Raw genomic sequence first — 25,971 nt, forward strand, 5'->3', positions numbered from 1 at the left:
CATTCAAACCCAGATTGGTTGGGTGGAATGGGCTATTTTGAGCTGTAACTTTGATGCAATTCAATCTAAAATCCCTGTAATGTTTTAGGCATATCAGCCCTGTTGCTCTCCCAACACCCCCTTGGTTAATATTCCGGTCTTCATCTCACTGCCAACAGTAATATTTTCAGATACACAATGGACAACCAGGAACCCTTCATTGGCTGCTTGGCAGCCAACAAAAAAATACAAGCTTGCATTTATATAGTACCTTTCATGACCACCAGACATCTCAAAGCGTTTTATAGCCAATAAGGTACTTCTGAAATTCAGTCACTGTTATAATCCAGGAAACATGGCAACTAATTTGCACACAGAGAACTCCCACAAGCAGCAACGTGCTAATGACCAAATTGATCTTGTCGAAATTGAGCCATAGGATTTTTACATTGAACTGAGGGGGCAGACAGGGTTAACCTCTCATCTGAAAGACTGCACATCTGGCAGTGCAGCACTCCCTCAGTACTGCACTGGTGAGGTCAACCTTGATTTTTGGACTCAAGTCCAAGGACTAAACCCAGAACCGTCTAACTCTGAGGCACGAATGTTACCAATTGAGCCATGGTTGGCAGATTCTTGATGATCCTGTGGCAGTTAATGATCTAAGTGAGCTGGCTTTGCATGATCTGGTCATCTCATTGATGGGCCAGTGCACACAGCACCAGCAACGTCAAGCCCACTCTGCACTATCACTCCTTCAGAGCTTGTAAAACCGTTTCTACTGTATGACAAGGCACTGGGCCATTCAAGATGATAACCAATGAGGTGGCATCAGTACTTTTAATGATTACAGTGCAATTAATTACCCACAGTAATGAGATAGTAAGTACAAAAGGTGAATCCTTTAGAGAACAGGCGACCATGTGCTGAAACAGTTTTCTTTGCTCCTGTTCTGACCTTCCCCCTTCAATTTTGCTGTGTCTATACAGTATCCACATGAGCATGACATACATTTTCAACCAGTGACACTGGAGCCCCTTTAACCCTTATAAGTACACATTTCCATTTGTTTCTCATGGACTCTTTGCAGCAGTTTTTCAGCAGACACTGCAGTGTGACAATTTAGGATTACAGTTGTCAAGAGTCAAAAATGTGATCGTTATTCATTAAAGTCAATATCTCCACACAGGAAAACACTATCAGAAGCCAGTGTGTTCTTCTGTTAAGATGCATCTGAGTAGAGATGTTTAATGAAAGACAGTGGGAAGTATCAACACCAACTTGCTTCCATTTGGTGCAGCTTTGGCTTCAAGAGTTTTGGTTTGATCAGGAAAGTGTTCACCCATCACAGACTGCAGACTGTTAATGTGCTTACAAAGATATCACATAAACATTATGGATATGTGATGAATGATTTTAAACTTATGAGGTTTTACCTGCATTTAGCCTGCAGGCAAATAAGTTCTAAAACACTTGTGACAATAAATTCAAGGTGGATGGACTCACTCCCCATTCTAGAAAGAGTCTGGAAAATGATGAACAAATCATACTTGATTGGACAGATTCCTTTGTCTCATCCTCCTCCTCCTCCTTCTCCTCCTCCTTTTCCTCCTCCTCTCCTTCAAGTGCTCCTCAATGTCCTTTTTCAGTTCCACTTCAACCTGTTCTTGAGTGTGTGCATTCTGTTCTCCACAACTACAAAAAAAAGAACCATCAATAAAACAGTAAGAGGAGAGTACTGACAGAAAGCTTCTAACATGAAGATCAGATCAGAGTGGAGCACAGGAACAGGCCATTCAGCCTCAGGCCTATGTCAGGGTTGATGCTTCATATGAGCCTCGTCCCATGTTATTTCATCTCACCCTAGTCCCAGATCTTTCTTCCTCATGTACTTATCTAGCTTCACTTTGAATACATTTATGCTATTTGCCTCACCCACTCCATGTCATGTCAAGTATCTCATTCTAAACATTCTCGAGTAAAGTTCCTCCTGAATTTCCTATTGGTTTTAATAGGGACTCTCTTATATTTATGGCCCCTAGTTTTGCACTTGTTCCATAAATGGAAACACCTTCTCCAAGTCTACTTTATCAAATTCCTTCAACAATTTTAGAAGCCTCTATCTATTAGGTCACCCTTCAGCTTTCTGTTTTCTAGAGCAAAGAGCCCCAGCCTGTTCAGTCATTATAGAATGGTTATACCTCCAGGTTATAACTATCAGGGAGCTTGAGGGATGCAGTAAGATCTACAGAAGCAAACAGGTCTTGAATGGTAACAGGCAAATCATAACTCCAGACTTTAGAGTGTAAATATTTCAGCTTGACATGACAAACTGGCCCATCAGTGCACCAGTCAATGCCTACATGAGACTGCGGCCTGACACACACAACTTAATATGGGGGAAACAGATTTTCACAGAATTCATGCTACCATTCATACAAAAACGATGGGACAAAATATAACTGTGAATGCCCCAATAGTTGAGGGACTCTGGCAGGTACCATTTCAGAAATAATAACCCTTGCACCTAAGTAACCACTAAATCTTTTAAAAGGCACTGCGCTGCAATTATCAAAAGCATATGAAATGAACCCATCATTTAGAAACAACAACTATATTTCAATGACTGGTAATTAATTGTAAAATCAGAATGTCGGGGTGGTAAAACAATCCCAATGGTTCTCATTGGGAATATAAAGTTAGTGGTTTGGTACAGTGTGCTCTCTGTTGTGGGAGGGAGCTCCCTCCCAAAACCCACAAGCTTCAACTGCTCCACTTAGTTCTACATCAAAAATAGATATCAATTAGGTTAAACCCAAGAGATTGGGATTGAGAAAATTCTGTGCCCATTTTGTGCCCCAAGCAATTTTTTTTTTACCTGCAGTTCTCTCTGGTGCCCATCAGTTTCATAATTTCAAAATGCATTGATGTCCTTCACCCAGTTTCCCATGTAACATCTGGTTATCACCACTTCATCTACACACTAGCATAAAAAGTTACTTGGGGCCCAAGTGCTTTGACAGATGTGTTTCTGAAGAAGTCTGTCTAAAGATGCAAACATATTCAAGATTTTTGTGCTGCTTCTTCTAGTCACTTAGCTGTTGACATGCTTTGGTGGCTCAGAGCTCCATTAATAGTCCCACTGTGTTACTTTGGAGGGACAAGAGGACAACTCATGGGGATGGAATCAGGCTGCATGGAAGGTGCTCAGAGCTTATTCCCTCACACCTGCACATAGGCCTCAATGTGGCAGAGGAGCTGCGATTCACAACGTGGCTGTGTCTGAGGTATTCAGTTGTTGCAAAATGAATTACTGTCAAATCTGTCCGCACTTAGTGGCTTAAAAACTCACAACAGCCCTCAACTTGCATCCCTCCTGATTATTCCAAAGTATCACTGGCAACACTGCTACCATAAGTCAATCTGCTATAAATAATTGTACAAAGCTAAAGATGATGACACTCTTCACACAAACAAATAATTCCATCTCTTTCTCCATGTACAATTGGCAGCAGCACAGAGATTACGGAATGCTACAGATGGGCAGAATTTCCCCGACTTTGAGCCATACTAGATTCAACCCATTTGGCCCTAAGTTTTATACTGCACAATGTCATTTTAAGAAGTCTATTAACTCAATATCCATCATGTCTTTCAGTTTAACAGCTCCTGGATGTTGACAAGTGGATAACAAACACTTCAGATACAATTACACCCTTTAGTTTCTTCCCTTCCTAGAAGCTCCTTTTCCTACTCCAAACTCGGGACTGCTGAAGACCGGCCCAGAGGGATTCTTAAGCTAAGTAATTTGCATGCAAGTGAAATAGCAGCTGGCAGTAAATTATTGTGGGAAAAGGATTGGGGAAAAACAGTCTTTACAAAGAATTTACAGCACAAAAACAGGGCAATTGGCCCATCTGGTCTATGCCCATTGTTTATACAAGAACACACAAGAATTAGGAGCAGGAGTAGCACCCTCTAGCCTGCCATTCAATAAGACCATGGCTGCTCGGATTGTGGTCTCATCTCCACTTTCCTGTCTGCACCCCATAACCCTCGATTCCCTTGTCGATCAAAAAGTGTGTCTAACTCAGCCTTGAATATGTTCAATGACCCAGTCTCCACTGCTCTCTGGGGAAGAGAATTCCACAGACTAGCGACCCTCTGACAGACCCTCCTCATCTCGGTCTTAAATGGGAGACCCCTTAGTTTTAAATTGTGTCCCCTAGTTTTAGTCTCTCAAGGGAAACATCCGCTCAGCATCCACCCTGTCAAGTCCCCTCAGGACCTTATTTGTTTCAATAAGATCACCTCTCATGCTTCCAAACTCCAATGAGTATAGGCCTAAGCTGCTCAACCCTTCCTCATAAGCTGACCCCTTCATCATAGGAATTAGTCGACTGACCCTTCTCTGAACTGCTTCTAAATTATTATCTTTTCTTAAGCAAGGAGATTAAACTGTACAAAGTACTGTAGATGCGGTCTAACTAAGGCCCTGCACAACTGCAGCAACACTTTCCCTACTTGAAGACTTGATTCCCCTTGTAATTAGCGCCAACATTCCATTTTCCATCCTAGTATCCAGTTGCGGCAAATGGCTAACTTTTTGCGATTCATATACCAGGACACCCAGATCCCTCTGTACCGTAGAGTTCTGCAATCATTCTTCATTTAAATAATATAGTGTTTGTTTATTCTTCCTGCCATTTTCCCACATTATTATTTATCAGCCAAGTTTTTGTCCACTCATTTAATCTACCTAAATACTTCTGTAGACTCTTTGGATAGGATTTTCTGGTCCCACCTGCCACCGGACTGGAAATTCCCACGCAAAGTCAACGGACCTTTTGCTAGTCCGTCAAATTACCGTCCCATCCACTACAATTCTTGTGGCAGGTGGGACCGGGAAATTTAGGCCTTTGTGTCCTCTTGACAATGTACTTTCCTGACTATATTTGTGTCATCAGCAAATTTACATTTGGTCCCTTCACCCAAGGGGTCCACACGAATATGCTTACAGCTTATCGAATCTGATCAACAATTCATTCCATTCCTTTCTCCTTCATGCGCTTTAATTAGATTCCCTTTAAATGCATCCATGCCACTCCATATTCTTAGGAATCTCTGTGTGAATTTTCTCAAGTTCCTTATTGAATTTATTACTGACTGTTTTATATTCATGACTTCTGGTTTTCAATCTTCCATAAGTGGAGATATCTTCTCCATGTTGGCCCTATCAACCCTCTATATAATTTCAAAGACCTCTATGCTCCACTTCACATTCTTTTTGCTAGGGAAACAAGTCACAGCCTGGTCAGTCTCTCAGCTCACAATAATAACCTCTCAGTTCTGGTGTCATCTGTATAAATCCTTATTGAATTTTCTCCAGTGCTTCTATATCCTTTATGTAACATAGGCCAGAACCATGCAGAGTATGTTTTAGGCTTCTAAAAAAGTTGAATAGAAAGTTGAAAAGCTTTATATCATCTTCCTGGAAATGAACCCCAGTGATTTGTGTTTTGTCTTGAAATGGAGGGAAGCAGCAAGGAGGGTTAGTGGGTGGGGGTTGTGGATGGGAGGAAAAGATTGAGCATGCTTCCACCTTGTAAAAACAAATTTGGAGGCAGTACTATTTGTCCCAAATCATCCCAAAGTTACAAACCACACTAAAAAAGGAAAACGCACTATTAAAACCCGATTTAAACAGGAGATACTTGTACAGAAACAGGTCATTTGGCCCAAGGGGTGAATTCCAGTGTTTATGTTCCTCTTACATACGAATTAGGAGCAGGAGTAGATCACTCGGCCCCTTGAGCCTCCTCTGCCATGCAATAAGATCATGGCTGATCTGATTGTAACCTCAACCCCACATTCCTGCCTAACTTCGATAACCTATCACCCCCTTGTTTATCAAGAATCTATCTCGCTCTGCCTTAAAAATATTCAAAGACTCTGCTTCCACTGCCTTTTGAGGGAGAGTTCCAAAGACTCACAACCCTCAGAGAAAAAAATTTCTCCTCATCTCTGTCTTAAATAAGCAACCCCCTATTTTTAAACAGTGACCCCTAGTTCTAGGCTCTTCCACAAGAGGAAACATCCACTCCACATCCATCCTGTCAAGGCTCCTCAGGGTCTTAAAGGTTTCAATTAAGTCACCTCTTACTCTTCTAAATTCATGGGGCTATAAGCCTAACCTGTCCAGCTTTTCCTCATAAGACAACCCACCCATTCCTGGTATTAGTCTGGTAAACCTTTTCTGAACTGCTTCCAATGCATTTACATCTTCCTTTAAATAAGGAGACCAGTACTGTACACACTACTCCAGATGTGGTCTAATCAATGCCCTGTATAGCTGAAGCATAACCTCTCTACCTTTGTAATCAATTACCCTCACAATAAATGATAGCATTCTAATAGTTTTCCTAATTACCAGCTGTACCTACATACTGGCCGTTTGTTATTCATGTAATAGGACACCCAGGTCCCGCTGAATCTCAGAGCTCTGCAATCTCTCACTATTTAGATAATAAGCTTCTTTTTCATTCTTCCTGCCAAAATGGGCAATTTCACATTTGCCCACATTATACTCCATTTGCCAGATCTTTGCCCACTCACTTAACCTATCTATGTCACTTTGTAGCCTCCTTACGTCCTCTTCACAAATTACTTTCCTACCTAGCTCTGTATTGTCAGCAAATTTAGCAACCATACCATCTGACCCTTCATCCAAGTCATGCCACTCGTCACATCCTGCCAACCAGAAGGAGACCCATTTATGCCAATTCTCTGCTTCCTGTTAGCTAGCCAATCTTCTATCCATGCCAAAATGTTACCCCCGCACCATGAGCTTTTATTTTATGCAATAACATTTGATTTGGCACTTAATCAAATGCCTTCTGGAAATCTAAGTACAGTACGTCCATTGGTTCCCCTTTATCTACAGCACATGTAACTCCTTCAAAGAACTCCAATAAATTGGTTAAACATGATTTCCCTTTTACAAAACCATGTCGACTCTGCCTGATGCCTTGAGTTTTTCTAAGTGCCCTTAATAATAGCTTCTAACATTTTCCCTATGACAGATGCTAGGCTAACTGGCCTATAGTGTCCTGCTTTCTGTCTCCCTCCCTTTTTGACTAGAGGAGTTATATTTTCAATTTTCCAATCTTATGGAACTTTCCCAGAATCTAGGGAATTTTGGAAAATTATAACCAGTGCATCAACTATCTCACTAGCCACTTCTTTCAATACCTTAGGGTGAAATCCATCCAGAACTAGGGGTTTGTCAGCCTGCAGCCCCAACGATTTGCTCAATACCACTTCCCTGGTGATTGTAATTTTCCCCGAGTTTCTCCCTCCCCTCCATTTCCTGATTTACAGCTATTTCAGGATGTTATTTGTGTCCTCTATAGTGAAGCAAAGTACCTATAATTCTTCCCGCCTTACTTCATCTCACCCTATCAATATACCTACACCACAGGGACTGCAGCGGTTCAAGAAGGCAGCTCACCACCACCTTCTCAAGGGCAATTAGGGATGGGCAATAAATGCTAGCCTAGCCAGCGACGCCCACATCCCGTGAACAAATATTTTAAAAATCCTTCTAATTATAAAGACAATCCAGCAGCTTTTGGGTCAAATAATGAAGTTATTTTAATGAAATGTCCAAAACTATTATCGTTATTTACTATTCCAGATTGCTAATCTAGTACCATACTGCAGCCCTGCCATATCTTACTGTATATTAATTCACAGAAACAGAGATTCACAGCACAGAAAGTGGCCATTCGGATCATCGTGTCTGTGCTGGCTGTAAAAGAGCCATCCAGCCTAATCCCATTTTCCAGCTCATCCCATTTAAACACTCTTAATTGCAAAAATGGCTCAACTCAACCACGAGGGATCTTCTATTGTCCTCCATTCCCTTTCATTCATGAGAAAAGGTATAGAGCTGGAGGACAGGTGAATAGCTAATGCTATTCCTATATTAAAGGACAGCATAGAACATGTCCAGGGAATTATAGAACCATAGAAAAGTTACAGCACAGAAGGAGGCCATTCGGCCCATCTTGTCCATGCCAGCCTGAGGGCATCCAGGTGCCCTTTCTAATCCCACCTTCCTGCACCCGGCCCATAGCCCTGCAGTTTACAGCACTTAAGGTGCAGATCCAGGTACTTTTTAAGAGTTTAAAATTTCTGCCTCTACCACCAACTTGGGCAGCGAATTCCAGACACCCACTACACTCTGCATAAAAAAGTTCTTCCTCATGTCCCCCCTACACCATCTGCCACTTATCTTGAATCTATATCCCCTGGTTCTAGAATTCTCCATCAAAGGAAACAATTTTATCCTGTCCACTCTATCTATTCCCCTCATAATTTTGTACAACTCAATCAAGTCACCCCTCAGCCTTCTTTGTTCTAAGGAAAATAACCCCAACCTATCCAATCTCTCCTCGTAGCTACTCTTTTCTAACCCTGGCAACATTCTTGTAAACCTCCTCTACGCTTTCTCCAGAGCTATTACGTCCTTCCTGTAATGTGGTGACCAGAACTGCACACAATACTCCAGTTGTGGCCTCACCAGTGTTTTATACAATTCCAACATTATATCCTTACTTTTAATTCTACACCTCTGTCAATGAAGGAGAGCATTCCATATGACTTCTTTACAACCTTGTCTACTTGAACCGCTGCCTTCAGGGACCTGTGTACTTGTATGCCAAGATCTCTCATTTCATCTACCCCTCTTAGTATATTCCCATTTATTTCGTAATCCCTGTAACTGTTTGACCTCCCTAACTGTATGATCTCACACTTCTCTATGTTAAAATCCATCTGCCACTTTACCACCCACTCCACCAACCCATCTATACCGTTTTGGAAATTATGGCTATCCTTTACACTATTCACTACTCAGCCAATCTTTGTGTCATCTGCAAATTTCCCAATCGTGCCCCCCACATTCACGTCCAAATCGTTAATATATAACACAAACAGCAAGGGTCCCAACACCGAGCCCTGTGGAACACCGCTTGAGACAACTTTCCATTCGCAAGGGCATCCATCGACCATTACCCTTTGTTTCCTGTTACAAAGCCAACATCTTATCCAGTTTGCCACATTACCCTGAATCCTATGGGCTTTTACTTTCCTGACCAATTTGCCATGTGGGACCTTGTCAAATGCCTTGCAAAAATCCATGTACACAACATCCACTACACTACCTTCATCAACCCTTCTTATCACTTCCTCAAAGAATTCAATCAAATTTGTGAGGCAAGACCTTCCTTTAACAAATCCATGCTGACCATCCCTGACTAGTCCATGCCTTTCCACATGACTGTTAATCCTATCTCTCAGGATTGATCCTACTAATTTGCTCACCACCGATGTAAGAATAACTGGCCTATAATTGTTTGGCATTTCCTTTGATTCCTTTTTAAACAATGGAACTACGTTTGCATTTCTCTAGTCCTCCGGTACCTCCCTTGTATCTAGTGAAGATTGGAAAATCATCCTCACAGCATTTGCTATCTCCTCCCTGACTTCCTCCAGCAGCCTCGGAAACAATCCATCTGGCCCTGGTGACTTATCAACTTTCAAGTATTTCAACCCTTCGAGTACTTCCTCTTTCTTTATGACTATCCTGTCCAATATCTCGCAGTGTTCCTCCTGGACTACTGTATCTACATCTTCCCTTTCCTTTGTAAATATGGAGACAAAATATTCATTCAAAACCCTTCCCACAGCCTCTGCATCTACACACAAGTTTCCACCTTCATCTCTGATAGGTCCCACTTTTTCCTTAACTAAACTTTTAGCATTATAGGCCAGTCAACTGAATATCGGTTGTAGGAAAAATAAGTGGCGTTCCACCAGGATCAGTGCTGGGACCACAGCTATTCACAATTTACATTAAGGATTTGGACTTTGGAATCAAAAGTACAATTTCTAAATTCAAGGATGTCAAAAAATTGGTGGGTGGGGGCATGTGGATAATCAATATTGAGTTAGAATTACAGGAGGACAGACATTAATAAACTTGCAGAGTGGCCAAAAATTGGCAAATTAAGTTCAACACAGATAAACATGAGGTAGGAAGATAAAATTTCAGTAGGAAGAATAGGGAGGTCACTTATTATTTGGAAGGTGCCAGTCTGGGTGGGATCGGAAAGTACAAATACATCCATCACTAAAAGGTTTGCCACAGTTTAGCAAGGACATTGAAAAAAAACCAAATCAAGCTCTAGATTTTATTTCTCGAGGGAAAGAGTTGAAAAATAGGGAGGTTATGTTAAACCTCTGTCAAATCTTGATTACAGCACACTTATGTAGTGATCTGTGCACTTCTGGCTGCTACATTACAATCAAGATACAAAGGCACTGGAAATGGTGCAGAGAACACGTACAAGTTTTATACCAAAAATATATCAGGAAAGAATTGACAGGCTCGGTCTCTCTACTCTTGAAAAAAGGCAGTTCAGGGGTGACCTAATAGAGGTCTTTAAGGCTATAAAAATTTTTGATTGAGTGGATGCAGAGAGAATGTTTTCTCCACTGGGGAAGAGCATAACTGGAGGCCATCATTATAAGATAGTCACCAAGAAATCCAATAGGAAATTCAGAGGAAACTTTTCCCCCCAAAGAGTGGGGCTATTGTGGAACTCGCTACTACAGGGAGTGGTTGAATTGAATAATATAGATGCATTTAAGGGAAAGCTAGACAAGGATATGAGGAAGAAGGGAATTGAGGTTAATGATGATAGATTTAGAGGAGGGGAGATGGGAGAAGGCTCAAGTGGAGCATCCACACCAGCATGGACTGGTTGGGCTGAACGGCTTGTTTCTCTGCCGTATATACTAAGTACTAATTAATGGTGTAAGTTTCAATAGGTATGTGAAGAGAAAAAGATTGGTGAAGACAAATGTAGGTCCCTTACAGTCAGAAACAGGGGAATTTATATGGGGAACAAAGAAATGGCTGATCAACTAAATACATACTTTGGTTCTGTCTTCACAAAGGAGGACACTAATAACTTACCAGAAATGTTGGGGAACACAGGGTTTAGTGAGAGGGAGGAACTGAAAGAAATCAATATTAGTAGGGAAATGGTGTTGGGGAAATTGATGGGATTGAAGGCCGATAAATCCCCGGGGCCTGATAATCTACATCCCAGAGTACTTAAGGAAGCGGCCCTAGAAATGGTGGATGCATTGGTGGTCATCTTCCGAGATTCAATAGACTCTGGAACAGTTCCTACAGATTGGAGGATAGCTAATGAAACCCCACTGTTTAAAAAGGGAGGTAGAGAGAAAACAGGGAATTATAGACCAGTCAGCCTAATGTTGGTCGTGGGGAAAATTCTAGAGTCCATTATAAAAGATTTAATAGCTGAGCACGTGGAAAACAGTGGCAGAATCGGACAGAGTTAGCATGGATTTATGAAAAGGAAATCATGCTTGACAAATCTACTGGAATTTTTCGACAATGTAAAGTTGATGAGGGGGAGCCAGTGGATGTGGTTTATTTGGACTTTCAGAAGGCTTTCGACAAAGTCCCACATAAGAGATTGGCGTGTAAAATTAAAGCGCATGGGATTGGGGGTAGTGTATTGAGATGGATAGAAAACTGGTTGGCAGACAGGAAACAAAGAGTAGGAATAAACGGGTCTTTTTCCGAATGGCAGGCAGTGACTAGTGGGGTACCGCAGGGATCGGTGCTGGGACCCCAGTTATTCACAACATATATTAATGATTTAGATGAGGGAATTAAATGTAATATCTCCAAATTTGCAGATGACACAAAGCTGGGTTGGGAGGGGGGGGGGAGGTGAGCTGTGAGGAGGATGCAGAGATGCTTCAGTGTGATTTTGACAAGCTGTGTGAGTGGGCAAATGCATGGCAGATGCAGTATAATGTTGATAAATGTGAGGTTATCCATTTTGGTAGCAAAAACAGGAAGGCAGATTATCTGAATGGCTATAAATTGAGAGAGGGGAATGTGCAACGAGACCTGGGTGTCCTTGCTGAAGGTAAGCATGCAGGTGCAGCAGGCGGTAAAGAAGGCAAATGGTATGTTGGCCTTCATAGCCAGAGGATTCGAGTACAGGAACAGGGATTTCTTGCTGCAATTGTACAGGGCCTTGGTGAGACCACACCTGGAGTATTGTGTGCAGTTTTGGTCTCCTTATCTGAGAAAGGATGTTCTTGCTATAGAGGGAGTGCAGCGAAGGTTTACCCGACTGATTCCTGGGATGGCGGGACTGGCATATGAGGAGAGATTGAGTCGATTAGGATTATATTCACTGGAGTTCAGAAGAATGAGGGGGGATCTCATAGAAACCTATAAAATTTTAACAGGACTAGACAGGGTGGATGCAGGAAGGATGTTCTCGATGGTGGGGGAATCCAGAACCAGGGGTAGATCATTTAGGACTGAGATGAGGAGAAATTTCTTCACCCAGAGAGTGGTGAACCTGTGGAATTCGTTACCACAGAAAGTAGTTGAGACCAAAACATTGTATGCTTTCATGAAGGAGTTAGATATAGCTCTTGGGGCGAAAGGGATTAAAGGGTATGGGGAGAAAGCGGGAGCAGGCAATTGAGTTGGATGATCAACCATGATCATAATGAATGGTGGAGCAGGCTCAAAGGGCCGAGTGGTCTACTCCTGCTCCTAGTTTCTATCTACGTTTCTGCCTCTACAACCCTTTCAGATAGCAGGGGAGCAATGTATTCACGTTTTTCTATTGGTGCTATACAGACTTATGTAGATTGACTGGGGCAGGGAGTGCCATGTACTGCATGAAATAATTTCTCTCCCAGTTGACCCAGAGCACTACAGTCCATTGGGTGAAAAGAAATTCTCAGTTCCCTCTAAACCTTTTACCAATTCCTTTAAATCAGTGTCCCCTGATTATTGACCTCTCTGCTGAGGGAAATAAGTCCTTACAATCCACTCCATCTCAGCCCCTCAGTTTTCTACACCTCAATAAATTTCCCTTCAGGCTCCTCTGTTCCAAAGAAAAGAACTAGCATATCCAATCTTTCCTTGCAGCTAAAATTCTCCATTTCTGGCAACATCCTCGTAAGCTCCTCTGTACCCTCTCTAGTATGAGCATATCCTTCCTGTAATACAGTAACCAGAACTGTACGTAATACTCTAGCTGTGGTCTTAAAATTAGTTATTTCATATAATTCTAACATAACCTCCCTGCTCTTATATTCTATGCCTCATTAATAAAGGGAAGTATCCTGTTTATCTTCTTAAGCATCTACCTGTCCTGCTACCTTCAGGAATCCTATGGACATATACCTGAAAGTTCCTTTGCTCTTCTACACTTCTCAGTAACTCACAATTTATTGTGGATTCCCTTGCATTGCTTGTCCTCCCCAAATGAATTATCCCGCACTTCTCCAGATTGAATTCCATTTGCTACTTTTCTATCAACCTGACCAGTCCATTGATATCTTCATGCAGTCGACAGCTTTCTTGATCACGATTAACCAGGCAGCCAAGTTTTTTTATCATCTGTTAACTTTTTAATCATGTCCCCCTACATTTAAGTCCAGTCATTGATATGTACCACGAACAGCAAGGCAGCCAGCATTGAGCTCTGTTTCCTGTGGGTTCCACAGTCTTCCAGTCACAGAAACATCTGCCAACCATAGCCTGTTATTTCCTGTGGCTGAGCCAATTTTGGATCCAATTTTCCACTTTCCCATGTATCTCAAGAGCTTTTAGTTTTCTGACCAGTTTGCCATTTGGAACCTTGTCAAAAGCCTTACTAAATTCTATGTAGGCTACATCAAATGCACTTCCCTCATCAACACTCCTTGTTACCTTCTCAAAAAAAATCAAGTTAGCGAGGCACAATATTCCCTTAACACGTGTCCATGGACTGTCCTTGATTAATCCATGCCTTTCTAAATAACAATTAATACTGTCCCTCAGAACTTTTTCCAATAATTTGCTTACAGCCAAGGCTAAGCTGACTGACATGTAACTACTTGGTCGATCACTTCCTCCCTTTTTAAACAACTGTACAATGTTCGCAATCCTCATCCATGCAAATATCAAATATCCCATGCAATTTCACCCCCCTCCTCAACGACAATATCTGCATGCCCCTCTCTTTTGGGCAGGCAGATGCGAAGTATTCATCAAGAACCATTCCCACATCTTTGACCTCCACACAAAAGTTTCTCTTTTGGTTTCTAATTGACCCTATTCATTCCTTAGTTACCCTCTTGCTCTTTATAAAATATCTTTGGGCTTTCCTTGTGTTATGATATGCCAGGTGCTTTTGCCAGGCTGACCAAATCCCAGAGAGAAACTTGGCCAGGCTATCATAACGATTTTGCAATTTGTATTTATTACGAAAAACTTTGTGCACTGAAGTCAGAAGTAATGAGCCCACTACCACCTTTAGAGATTTTAAAGATTAAATCAAAACATTATTTACAAAAGAAAAAATAAACATACACAAGATTACAGTTACACAGTTATTTAGTCTTATAGCAGTTCCCAAAATATTTTTACTTAATAAGATTCCCAACTACACAACCCTTCCAGGCAACAGTCCAAATAGATTCTTAATCTATAAAACATCCAGCAATATTGACACAAGCACCCGCTGTTTCTGTAAGGAGATATCTAACAACTTCTCTCTCCCTCTCACTTGACAATGGAACTCCAAAGGTTTTTAACACAACCTTGGCTGCTAGAACAGCAAACTTCTCCAGTGTGGCTAGAAACTGCTACTTCACAGTATACTCTTCAAAACCTCACACGCCCACTCCCATACAGCTTTCCATAAATATATTTCTCCCTTTTGATCTGTAAATCCCATTGTTTCGACCTTTCTTTGGAAGTTACTTTTCTCAGAATATAAAATCTTCCATGTTGTCATTATGGCCAGAACTTCCAGAAAAAATAAGCTTGATAACTTTGCCTTATTTATCTTGCCACTTGTAAACATCTTATCATGTCTCTTTGGAAATCAAACAACTTCTCAGCTCATCGAAAAATGCAAACTCCATTCATGCTGTATCTGCTGAGATTTCATCCTAGCTTACCCATCTCCATTTCAAATGCCTGTTTTACATCTAGCTCCTTTTGATGATTCAAACCTTACAGGCTGACTGTCTGCAGTTTAATTAAAATAGACACAAGCACATACACAAGCCTCCATAAGCTTGCTTCAGTATCCCACAGTAATATTAGGAAAAAAATGAGATTTCCTTTACACTTAATTTCACTTGCCAATACTTATTCATGCCCTCTCTTTGCTTTCCTGATTTCCTTTGTAATTTTAACCTTGTGCACTTGCCATTCCCTTCTCGGCTTTCTGCAGTGTTATGCTCTTTATTCATGTTCATTTCAGAAAAGAAAAACTAAAAAGTAAAAGAAAGGAAGTTACATTGGTTCACAAAATAGCATTTATATGGGAGATATCTGAACGTTGACTGGGTCTCTCAGTCACTTGGAAATGAATCATTTCAAAAAGAAATTATTTCTCAAGACAGGAATTTTCTATTTCATGCAGCTTTCAAAATTCTACTGTTTGGGTAAATGGACAACAAGCAAGTAACTGAAAAACACATTGGGCTTCAACAAGCTGTACCTTTCTCTGCCTGTTCAATGATTTGCCTCACTGCTTTTTTTAGACTGTTCGCCCGGAGCATAAGTTGTTCCCTTGGTTTGAAGAATTTTTGGGTGGAAGACCGAGCTGGAATCATTTCCAATGCCTGTTCCTTGCTCTCAGATAAGGATTCCTCACTAAACTCCTCTTCTTCTCCTTCCTCCTCCACAATGGGTGGCGTTGAGCAGTGGTGGCCAGTCATGGCCTGAGATTCATCATTCAGAGCCTGCAGCAGTGAGTCGAGCTTCTCATTCAACGCCGAACACTGGCAAGGGAATGCAATAAATAGCATCAGGCCATAATGAGAAATTTAACAGTTTCAGGTTATAGCAGGATTTATAGCAGTTGACTTCATTTTTAAAGGCAGCAGCCACAAACAACAACAACTTGCATTTACATGGTGCCTTTAATGCAGCAAAGTATCCCATGGTGCTTCAACACAGCGCCCTGCCAGTACTACAGTGAACTGTCAGCCTAAATGATGGACTGAAATCCTGGAACAGGGTTTAAAGATACTTCCGATGTGCAATTGCCCTGCACTGGGAACCATCCGAAAATTGCGATTTAAATCGTATACTTCAGGTGGTTCTGGCTGTGTTACATCAATAGTTACCCAGAAAAAGTTAGGATAATTAAAAAGAATTAAAACCACTTCTACCTTCCAGGTAACATTGTACAAACCCACAGCAACTCCCCATGAGACTCCCCACCCCGACCCGACCTGAACTCCTGACCATCGATTGCAGCCCCCCACCATCCCCCAACCTGCCAACACCCAATCCCAGAAACCACCCCCAAAATGGTCAACAACCGGCCGACAAGCCCACCAACTGGTTGTCACTCCTCCCCACATCCAACTTGCCAACACCTCATCCCTCTCCCCCACCAACATCCTGTCTGGCAGACCCCACCCACTGACTGGCTGACACCACCACCTCCCAACATCCTGACAGGCTGACACCCGCCATATCCCTAAACCCACCCAACTGACTGTAACCACCCCCTGCAATGTGTCATGAAGAGATATTAATGTCTATAATGTTATTGGAAATTATTTTTAAAAATAGAGTTTAGTGGTGTTTGTGTGCGTGTGTCTTAATTGGATTAAAGCCAGCTGGTCTAGAGGCTTTGATGCACAGAAAGCAGTAGGTTTGAAATGGTAATTAGATAAACATAGGGAAGTTTAGAAACATAGGTGTCAAGGGGGCAATTTGCATTTTTTAATAAACCATTCAAAAGAATGGGCGAAATCTTGCACTAAGACACTAAGCAACGTGTTTAATTTTTTTTCAGCTTACTAATAAAATTGTTGGAATGAAAGGATGTTATTGTTAGAAGAGATAAAGTTAAAATCCTAGTGATACAATGGAAAATTTACATTCAAAGAGAAAGATATGTATAAAGGAGAAAGGAGATTATGTGTAAGGTAGAGGTATTTTAAGAACCAACACGTTTGAGAAGCTACAAGCTGCTGTCTGCAAGGACCCAGAGCTCAAAGAAACTCATTTTGAATGGAGATGTCCAGGAGATGCTTTGCCAGAGGTCTGTTAAATCTATAAGTTTCACTGTTCCCTTAACATGGGTGTAACTGAGAGTCTGATTAATTAGGGGATTTTCGTCGTTATTATAGTAGCAATTTTATAGACATATGTTTGTGCTTACAATTTTCTTGTATTAATAAATGTTTAATTTAGTTTTACAAAACGCTCTTGAGACTCTGTGGTCTCATTACTACTGAATTCAAAGCCTGCATCTCGGAACATACAAATTGCAAAAATGGGTTATGGCAGTGGCTTCAAGTTCCCCGCTGGGATTTGAACAACTCAGTCTTGGCCAATGGCTGTGACATAATAAATGGGCAAACAAGGTTTAATGGCCTTTCCCAGGAGGTTACATGACTGTGGGGAAGAGGGAAGGGATGGAGGAAATGTTTAGTCATGATGCTCCAACCACCATGGATATATGGGCAGGCTCAATGAAGCAGCTGTTCTTTTCCTGCCCTTTCAACAGCACCATTAGTTTTTCTACTGGGACAGGAGTGCTGACCACAGAGCCCATATCCCAGCCATGAGGCCACCCAAAATCTCTGGTTGAAAGGTGTCCCTAGTCGGTGATTAGTCCATCCAAGAGAGACCTCGATTAATTCTGATTGCAGGGCCTTGTTAGCAAGCCACTGGCAGACTCACTGTCCAAAATACAAGCGGCTGCCTGGCTTTGACAGTGGTTTGCGTGATAGAGACGGTGGTAAGAAATCAGGTTTTCTGAGCCTCTCCTAGTCTTGAATTCGTATCTGGCAAGTTTAGCCACTTCCACACTGCTCAGGTCTCAGTTAATATTGCAGTCGGGACTTAATGGTGTCAGCGGAGTCCAGCCTGCCAATTTAAAGACGTATTTAAAGGCCCTCCCTGCTTTGGGCGGTCGCTGGCCTCACCGCCTGAATGTAAATTTTGTTTTCCCCATTTCTTAAGTAATGCCAGCATGCAGAGCAAGCAGAGGCTTGTTAATGATCCCACTGATATATCAGGGGAGGGCTGAGGGCGAAGATGACTTGATAATCATGAACATGTGTTTCACAAACATGACAGATTACATAAATCAGACTGAAATGCATTACCGCTCAAAACTCTTCTGGCTCTTTTCTCTCTTCCCTGACCATAAGAAGGTTTGACAAGTTCTTCCTCAGGAAGACACGCTTTATTTAGAGACTGACCGAGACTGATAGATGGTGCAAAAGTTGAGGGGATGTGGATATGGTTTTTTCTTAAAAAATGTAAAGTAGTACTTTAGCTGCATTTCTCTACTAAATAAATTCATCGCTGAAACAAAAACAATATTCTCATGCTGTGGGTCCCAGCTGTTCTTACTGAATTCTGAAACTACCAACTGTATATTGCATTTCAAACTGCCTTACGTCTAGTTCTGGGGAATAACAATAATTTTAACCCACCGCTGGAAAACCTGAATCAAATGCTTTCTATCGCCAAGGTTATTTTCAACTTAATTGAGGACTGTAGGGTGACTTTTGGAGACCCCAAAATTCGCACAGGGAGAGGCGGAAAGTAGAAGTGAAAAGGCTGTAGAGGTCAGTGTACACAGCCCTCCCGTTCACAAACCCAATTCTCCAATCTGCCTTCCTGTCAACCGAGACTCTGCTACAGTCAGCCATGGCTCAATAGGTTGCAATCTTGTCTCAGAGTCAGTAAGTCATGGGTTCAAGCCTCCCCACCGCCCACTTTGCAGAATTCAATTGCATAATCTTAGCAATGGTGGAGTTGCTGTCAAGGGAGAGACAGAGATAATGTTTCGAGTCCATATGACTCTTCTTCCGATCTGAAGAAGGGTCATACGGACTCGAAACATTATCTCTGTCTCTCTCTCCACAGATGCTGTCAGACCTGTTGAGTTTTTCCAGCATTTTTTGTTTTCGTTTCAGATTTCTAGCATCCACAGTATTTTGCCTTTGTATTATTGTGGAGTTGCTGTGGTAAGTGGCGGAGTTGGATTTGTCCTGCTTTTTGTGCACAGGACATACCTGGACAATTTTCCACATAGCCGGGTAGATGCAGTGTTGCAGCTGTACTGGAACAGCTTGGCTGGTTGGGGGGCTAGTCCTGGAGCACAGACCTTCAATACTATTGCTGGAATATTGTCAGGGCCCTTAACCTTTGCAGAATCCAGTACATTCTGCTGTTTCTTGATATCAGGTGGAGTGAATTGAAGCGGCTGAAGACTGGTATCAGCCAGGGACCTCAGCAGGAGGACGAGATGGGTAACAAAAATCTATCAAACTCAGATTTAAAATTAATAATTGATCCCAGGTTAATTGTCTTTTGAGAAAGTTCCAAACCTCGACCTCCCTTCGTGTTTTGAAGTGCTTCTTAATTTCACTCCTAGGGGCCTGGCTCTTATTTATTAGACTCTGCCTCTACACTCCCAAATTTGTGGAAACGGTTCTTTTCTATCTGCCCTATCTGGTCACCTTAACATCCTGAAAGCTTTGATCCAATCACCCCTTAACCTTATAAATTCCAGGGAATACAACCCTTGAAGCCCAGGTCTTATTCCGGTGAATCTAATTGCACCTCCAATCTCAATATTTCCTCCTGAGGTTGTGCTGCTTAGTACAGCTCAAGGTCTTCTAAATGTGGTCTGACCAGGAACAAAAACAGAAAATGCTGGAAAAACCCAGCCGGTCTGGCAGCATCTGTGGAGGGAGAAACAGAGTTAACATTTCAAGTCTGTATGACACCATTCTCTCAGTTCCTTCGCCTCCGTCGCATCTGTTCCAATGATGTCACTTTCCAAAACGGCACTTCTGACATGTCTGTCTTCTTCCTTAACCGAGGTTTACCCCCCATGGTGGTTAAAAGGGCCCTCAACTCCGACCTATCTCCCGCGTCTCTGTCCTCACACCTTCCTCTCCCTCCCAAACCATGTCCTCACTTTTCACCCCACCAGCCTCTGCATTCAAAGGATCAAAACGCCATACAGACTCGAAACGTTAACTCTGTTTCTCTCTCGACAGATGCTGAAAGACCTGCTGAGTTTTGCGAGCATTTTCTGTTTTTGTTTCAGATATCCAGCATCCGCAGTATTTTCCTTTTATCTTAATGGTCTAACCAGGGCTTTGTGTATCTGTAGAATAACTTCTACCCACTTGGGTGTTTCTAGTTCTCTATGGGCAGAATTTAATGTATGGTGTGATTCCACCATTGTGTCTCCCACCTCCCCCACCCCCCACCCCAACCCAAAGATTTGGACCAGAACACTTACCTGCTGATGTCGACTGCCCCTCTGCCATTTAACATTCTGAGGAGCATTACTTGTCTGGAGGTGAAACTTCTGCCCCTCACTCAGGAGGAAGTCCCACTTCAGTGAAGTGCCGGCCAATCTGATTAAGACTACAGCAGTCAGTGAAGAAAAGCCAGGATCCAGATGGAAGGTAAGTGCTGGAAAGGGGCAGGGTAGGAGGCCCTGGGGGTGTGGATTAGGCCTTGACTGACACACAGGGAGGAGGGAGTAGCCAGGAGGAGCAGACCTTCTGGGGGTGAGGGGAGTCACCAATCGGGAAAAGGGGCCTGTGAGGCTCCCTCTGGCTCGTCCGCCTCCCTGTAAAATTGTGGACAAGTCAGGTGCGGGTGGTAGGGCAGTGGGAAGACCACCTGGGGAATTTTGCCGTAAGCATAAAGGCCAGTATTCTGTTAGCCGCTTTGATTATCTTCAATACCCATTCACAGCATTTTAATAATTTCTGTACCTGGGTCCCCAAGTCACTGTCTTGGGATTTCTTTTCCCATTTAGCGTCTTGATGGCCATACAGTTGCAGACAACAACCACCTGCACTTATGGGGGTCCAGTAACAGATGCCAACCCTTCTGGCCTCTGTGCCTGTGTGGCCTCATTGCTGGTGAAGTCTATATAATATAATGCCCTTTTAAACAGGGTATCTGTGAACTCCCGCATGCTGTGAAGGGCAGCCAACTGCGAGATACCACTGAGCTCTGTTGCCACCCTTTGGAAGGGCTCAGAGGTAAAGCAGTTCAGCGCCACAATCACTTTGATGGCTACTGGTAGGCGTGCCAATGTGGCTGGAGGCCTTTCATCCAGGGCACACAATTCTGCTGCTATCTACCTTGATAGGTGCATTCTTCAGGGGCTCTGATGCTCCGTTAGATTCAGGAAGTCAATTCTTGTCAGGATACCCTATCTGGAGGAGGCTGCCTTCATTCCCTCCTTGCTCATTATTCTTTTAGCCCAGACCAGTGGCCTGCACATCACTATTGGTCCCCAAATCCAAGTAGCTCAATCTGTTTGGCTTCCTTGCCTCCAGAAGCAATGTCACAGCTACCTGGAACCCCCAGCACCCCATCCTATACCTCTGTAGACTCTCTCTCCCACATCTGTTCCAGTGCTACAGAGTTACACCCATGAGACCTTTGCACTCTCAACGGTCACTTTGTGCAACTGCCTGAGCAGCTCAGAGCCACTCTCTTCAGTACACTGGTATTAAATGGGCCTGCCTCTATGACTTGGCTCCTGCCATAATGCTATCTCCTACTTAGGGATGTGGTTGTGACCCATGGTCCCTGTGCCTGCAGTCAAAGATAGTATCCTGTTAAAGAGCAGAAAGCTAAGTGCCTCATTTACATGCTGAATCACTGTGTTCAAGGTGTTTGTCAATCCTCCAGTCATGATGCCTCTGTCAAAAATCAAAATTGCTGGGAGGTGAGACTGGATTGGAGAGCTGGAATATCGCTCAGCCACCTCCAAGCTGACCTCCTCCAGAGATTGAAAATTCTGCCCTACTAGTCTAACAGATGTTTGGCTAACTTGCCTATAATTTTTTCTTCCCATCTTTCTTAAACAGCAGAGTGACAAGCATGATTTTTGAATCTAAAGGAGGGTTCCTGAATTGAGAGAACTTTGAAAGATTATACACTGAGCAAAACCAAAATGCTGCAGAAGCTGGAAATCTGAAATAAAAACAGTCAGACCTGCTGAGCTTTTCCAGCATTTTCTGTTTTTATTTGACAGACTATAGTTAGGGCAATCTTCTTATCTACTTCCTTAAAAACCCTGGAATTGAAACCATCTGGCCCTAGGGATGCGTCACTGTTTAGTGCCATTATTGTCTTCATTGCAGTTATTTTGCTTAGATTAATTTTGGTGAATTCCCATCCCTGATTCAATGATAGTTTCCTTGGGATGTCTGACATGCTGACGTCTTCCTCTGCTATAATTATTCAACATGCCTGCCATTCCTTCTTTTCATTGATAAGATCATCATCTGGTTTCAAGGGACCCACAGTGCTGCTGACCACCATCTTTGTCTCAATACAACAGTAAAAAAAGAGCGTTGATTTTCATATCCCTTGCAAATCTCTTTTCAGGTTCCTATTTTATTAGCACTCACTATTGGTTTTGTGACTTTGTGTTGTTGGTGATCTCTCCGAGTGTCTGTGTTAGTTTTTTGCATTTTCCTATGTTTTTCCTTTTAGTTTTATATTGTCTCTTAGCTCTCACAGAATTATACAGCACAGAAGGAGGCCATTTACTCCAATGCGCCTGTGCCAGCTCTTTGAAAGAGCTATCCAATTGGTCCCAATCTCCTGCTCTTTCAATACAGCCCTGCCAATGTTTCCTTTTCTAGTATACATCCAATTTCCTGTTGAAAATTACAATTAAATCTGCTTTCATCACCCTTTCAGACAGTGCATTCCAGATCATAAAAATGGACTATGAAAAAAAGTGTTTTCCACATGTTGCCTGGGCAACAGGGAAGAAACCTTCTGCTGATTTTAATACATTTCCCTGAGATCAATTGCAGTGATTAATACTTCTGTTACAAGGTGTGAGTGCAGCCAGTAAAGACAAACAGATCCTCCATTTTATAGCCAAGCCTAGCTTCTTTATCATCCAGCAACAACAAATGCCCAGGCAGATAGACAGCTCTACCTTTCCCACCCCCCTCAACCAGCTTATATTTCACCACATCTCTATATTTCTTTAGTTCTGATGAAGAGTCTCGAAACATTAACTGTGTTCCTCTCCGTAGATGCTGTCAGGCCTGCTGAGTTTTTCCAGCTATTTTTGTTTTTGTTTCAGATTTCCAGCAGCCACAGTATTTTGCTTTTATCTTAGTGTTTTATTGACTGCCACTTCTCTTCCAAGAATGCCTACCTTGTTCTTCTCTCCGACAGGATTTCCGCTTGTCTCTTTTGCCCTGTTCACCTTCATTGCTTTCCATTTCTCTCCTGGTGTTTGACAAGGTGTTTCCTAAAACTTGCTTTCACAGCCATATTTCCTTCCTTAGTGACTGTCTCCGCCTCCGACTTACCCCATGTGGATTCCAACTGAAGTTCCACCCCTCATGTTTCGAACCCACCCAGGATTACAGGTATCTCGGGGACATACAACGCTCCTCGGACTGCTGTTCCCGTCACATCCTGAGATCCACACTCAGTGCCATGCACCGCCATATGAACACACTCGACCTCTCCATCCAGCAGCACTGATTCACCCTATCTATAAGCTGTCCTTGCCCCCAGTTTCATTTTATTCTTCATCTTATCCGACACCTCAACAAGAAACTTTGTCTCTTTCTTTCAGGTGCAAAGGAATGCAAGCTCCAACAACCCATCAACACCAACACCCATCCAGGACCCTCCACCCCTGCCTGTCCCTCTGTCCCCATCCCATCTTCCAATCCCAGCCCCGGCCGTGTATTCACCATACCCCCTGACCTTCCCCTCTCTGATGCTGAACGTTCAGGGCTCAGCAAAGAACTCAATTTCATACCCTTACGCCCTCACCTCAATGAATTTCGGGCTCGGCACGATGCTAAACTCTTCTTCCGCCGCCTTCATCTCCGTGCTCATTTCTTTGGGCAGGAGTCCTCTCCCCATTCAACAGATCCTCTTACCCGCCTCCAATATTCTCCCTGCACCTGGACACCTCCCTGTGGATTCTTACCTGCTCTTGACCTTTTCATTGAGAAATGTCAGCGTGACATCAGTCATCTCAATTTCTCTGCTCCTCTCACCCACTCTAACCTGTCTCTCTTTGAACTTGCTGCACTCCGTTCTCTCAGGTCCAACCCTGACTTTGTCATCAAACCTGCTGACAAGGGTGGTGCTGTTGTTGTCTGGTGCACTGACCTCTACCTCACAGAGGCTGAGCGTCAACTTGCAGACACTTCCTCCTACCTCCCCCTGGACCATGACCCCACCACTGAACATCAAGCCATTGTTTCCAGGACTGTCACTGACCTCATCTCCTCTGGAGATCTTCCCTCCACAGTTTCCAACCTGATAGTCTCCCAACATCGGACGGTCCACTTCTACCTCCTACCCAAAATCCACAAACAGGACTGTCCCGGCAGACCGATCGTGTCAGCCTGTTCCTGCCCCACTTCCTATCTTGACTCCATTCTCTCTCCCCTTGTCCAGTCCCTTCCCACCTACATCCGTGATTCCTCTGACACCTTACATCACATCAACAATTTCCAGTTCCCTGGCCCCAACTGCCTCCTCTTCACCATGGACGTCCAATCCCTCTACACTTCCATTCCCCACCGGGATGGTCTGAGTGCTCTCAGCTTCTTCCTCGAACAGAGGCCCGAACAATCCCCATCTACCACTACTCTCCTCCATCTGGCTGAACTTGTTTTCTCACTGAACAATTACTCCTTAAGCTTGTCTCACTTCCTCCAAATAAAAAAAGTGTGGCTGTGGGTACCCGCAGGGGCCCCAGTTATGCCTGCCTCTTTATAGGGTATGTGGAACATTCCTTGTTCCAGTCCGACTCAGGCCACCTCCCACAACTCTTTCTCCGGTACATCGATGACTGTTTCGGTGCCACTTCATGCTCTCATCTGGACCTGGAAAAATTGATTAATTTTGCTTCCAATTTCCACCCTTCCATCATTTTCACATGGTCCATCACTGACACTTCTCTCCCCTTCCTTGACCTTTCTGTCTCAATTTCTGGTGATAGACTGTCCACCAATATTCATTACAAGCCTACCGACTCTCACAGCTACCTCGACTACAGCTCCTCACACCCCGCTTCCTGTAAGGACTCCATCCCATTCTCTCAGTTCCTTCGCCTCCGTCGCATCTGTTCTGATGATGCCACTTTCCAAAACAGTTCCTCTGACATGTCTTCCTTCTTCCTTAGCCAAGGTTTTCCACCCATGGTGGTTGACAGGGCCCTCAACCATGTCCGGCCCATCTCCTGCGCATCCGCCCTCACTCCTTCCTCTCCTTCCCAGAAACATGATAGGGTCCCCCTTGTCCTCACTTATCACCCCACCAGCCTCCGCATTCAAAGGATCATCCTCCGCCTTTTCTGTCAACTTCAGCGTGATGCCACCACCAAACACATCTTCCCTTCACCCCTCCGGCAGCATTCCGCAGGGATTGTTCCCTCTGGGACACCCTGGTCCACTCCTCCATCATCCCGTACACCTCAACCCCCTCCCACAGCACCTTCCCATGCAACCGCAGAAGGTGCAACACCTGCCCCTTTACTTCCTCCCTCCTCACCTTCCAAGGGCCCAAACACTCCTTTCAAGTGAAGCAGCACTTCACTTGCACTTCCCTCAATTTAGTCTACTGCATTCGCTGCTCCCAATGCGGCCTCCTCTACATTGGAGAAACCAAATGCAGACTAGGTGACCGCTTTGCGGAACACCTTCGGTCTGTCCGCAAGCATGACCCAGACCTTCCTGTCGCTTGTCATTTTAACACACCACCCTGCTCTCAAGCCCACACGTCCGTCCTTGGCCTGCTGCAATGTTCCAGTGAAACTCAACACAAACTGGAGAAACAGCACCTCATCTTCC

The 25,971-nt window shown here is 43.3% G+C and overlaps 1 protein-coding gene across 1 annotated transcript in view; it reads right to left on the bottom strand.

The window, feature by feature from the left end:
• The window catches only part of dgkh (diacylglycerol kinase, eta), a 675,016-nt gene that overhangs the window by 138,992 nt on the left and 510,053 nt on the right, over positions 1-25,971 (bottom strand). The window contains 4 exon segments of the mRNA XM_078559610.1: positions 1,530-1,602; positions 1,605-1,666; positions 8,262-8,270; positions 15,609-15,891. Of these exon segments, the coding sequence (XP_078415736.1) occupies positions 1,530-1,602; positions 1,605-1,666; positions 8,262-8,270; positions 15,609-15,891 (427 nt within the window).

The sequence above is a fragment of the Cetorhinus maximus genome, chromosome 16 (assembly GCF_964194155.1).
Source record: "Cetorhinus maximus chromosome 16, sCetMax3.hap1.1, whole genome shotgun sequence".
Taxonomy (NCBI): Eukaryota; Metazoa; Chordata; class Chondrichthyes; order Lamniformes; family Cetorhinidae; genus Cetorhinus; species Cetorhinus maximus.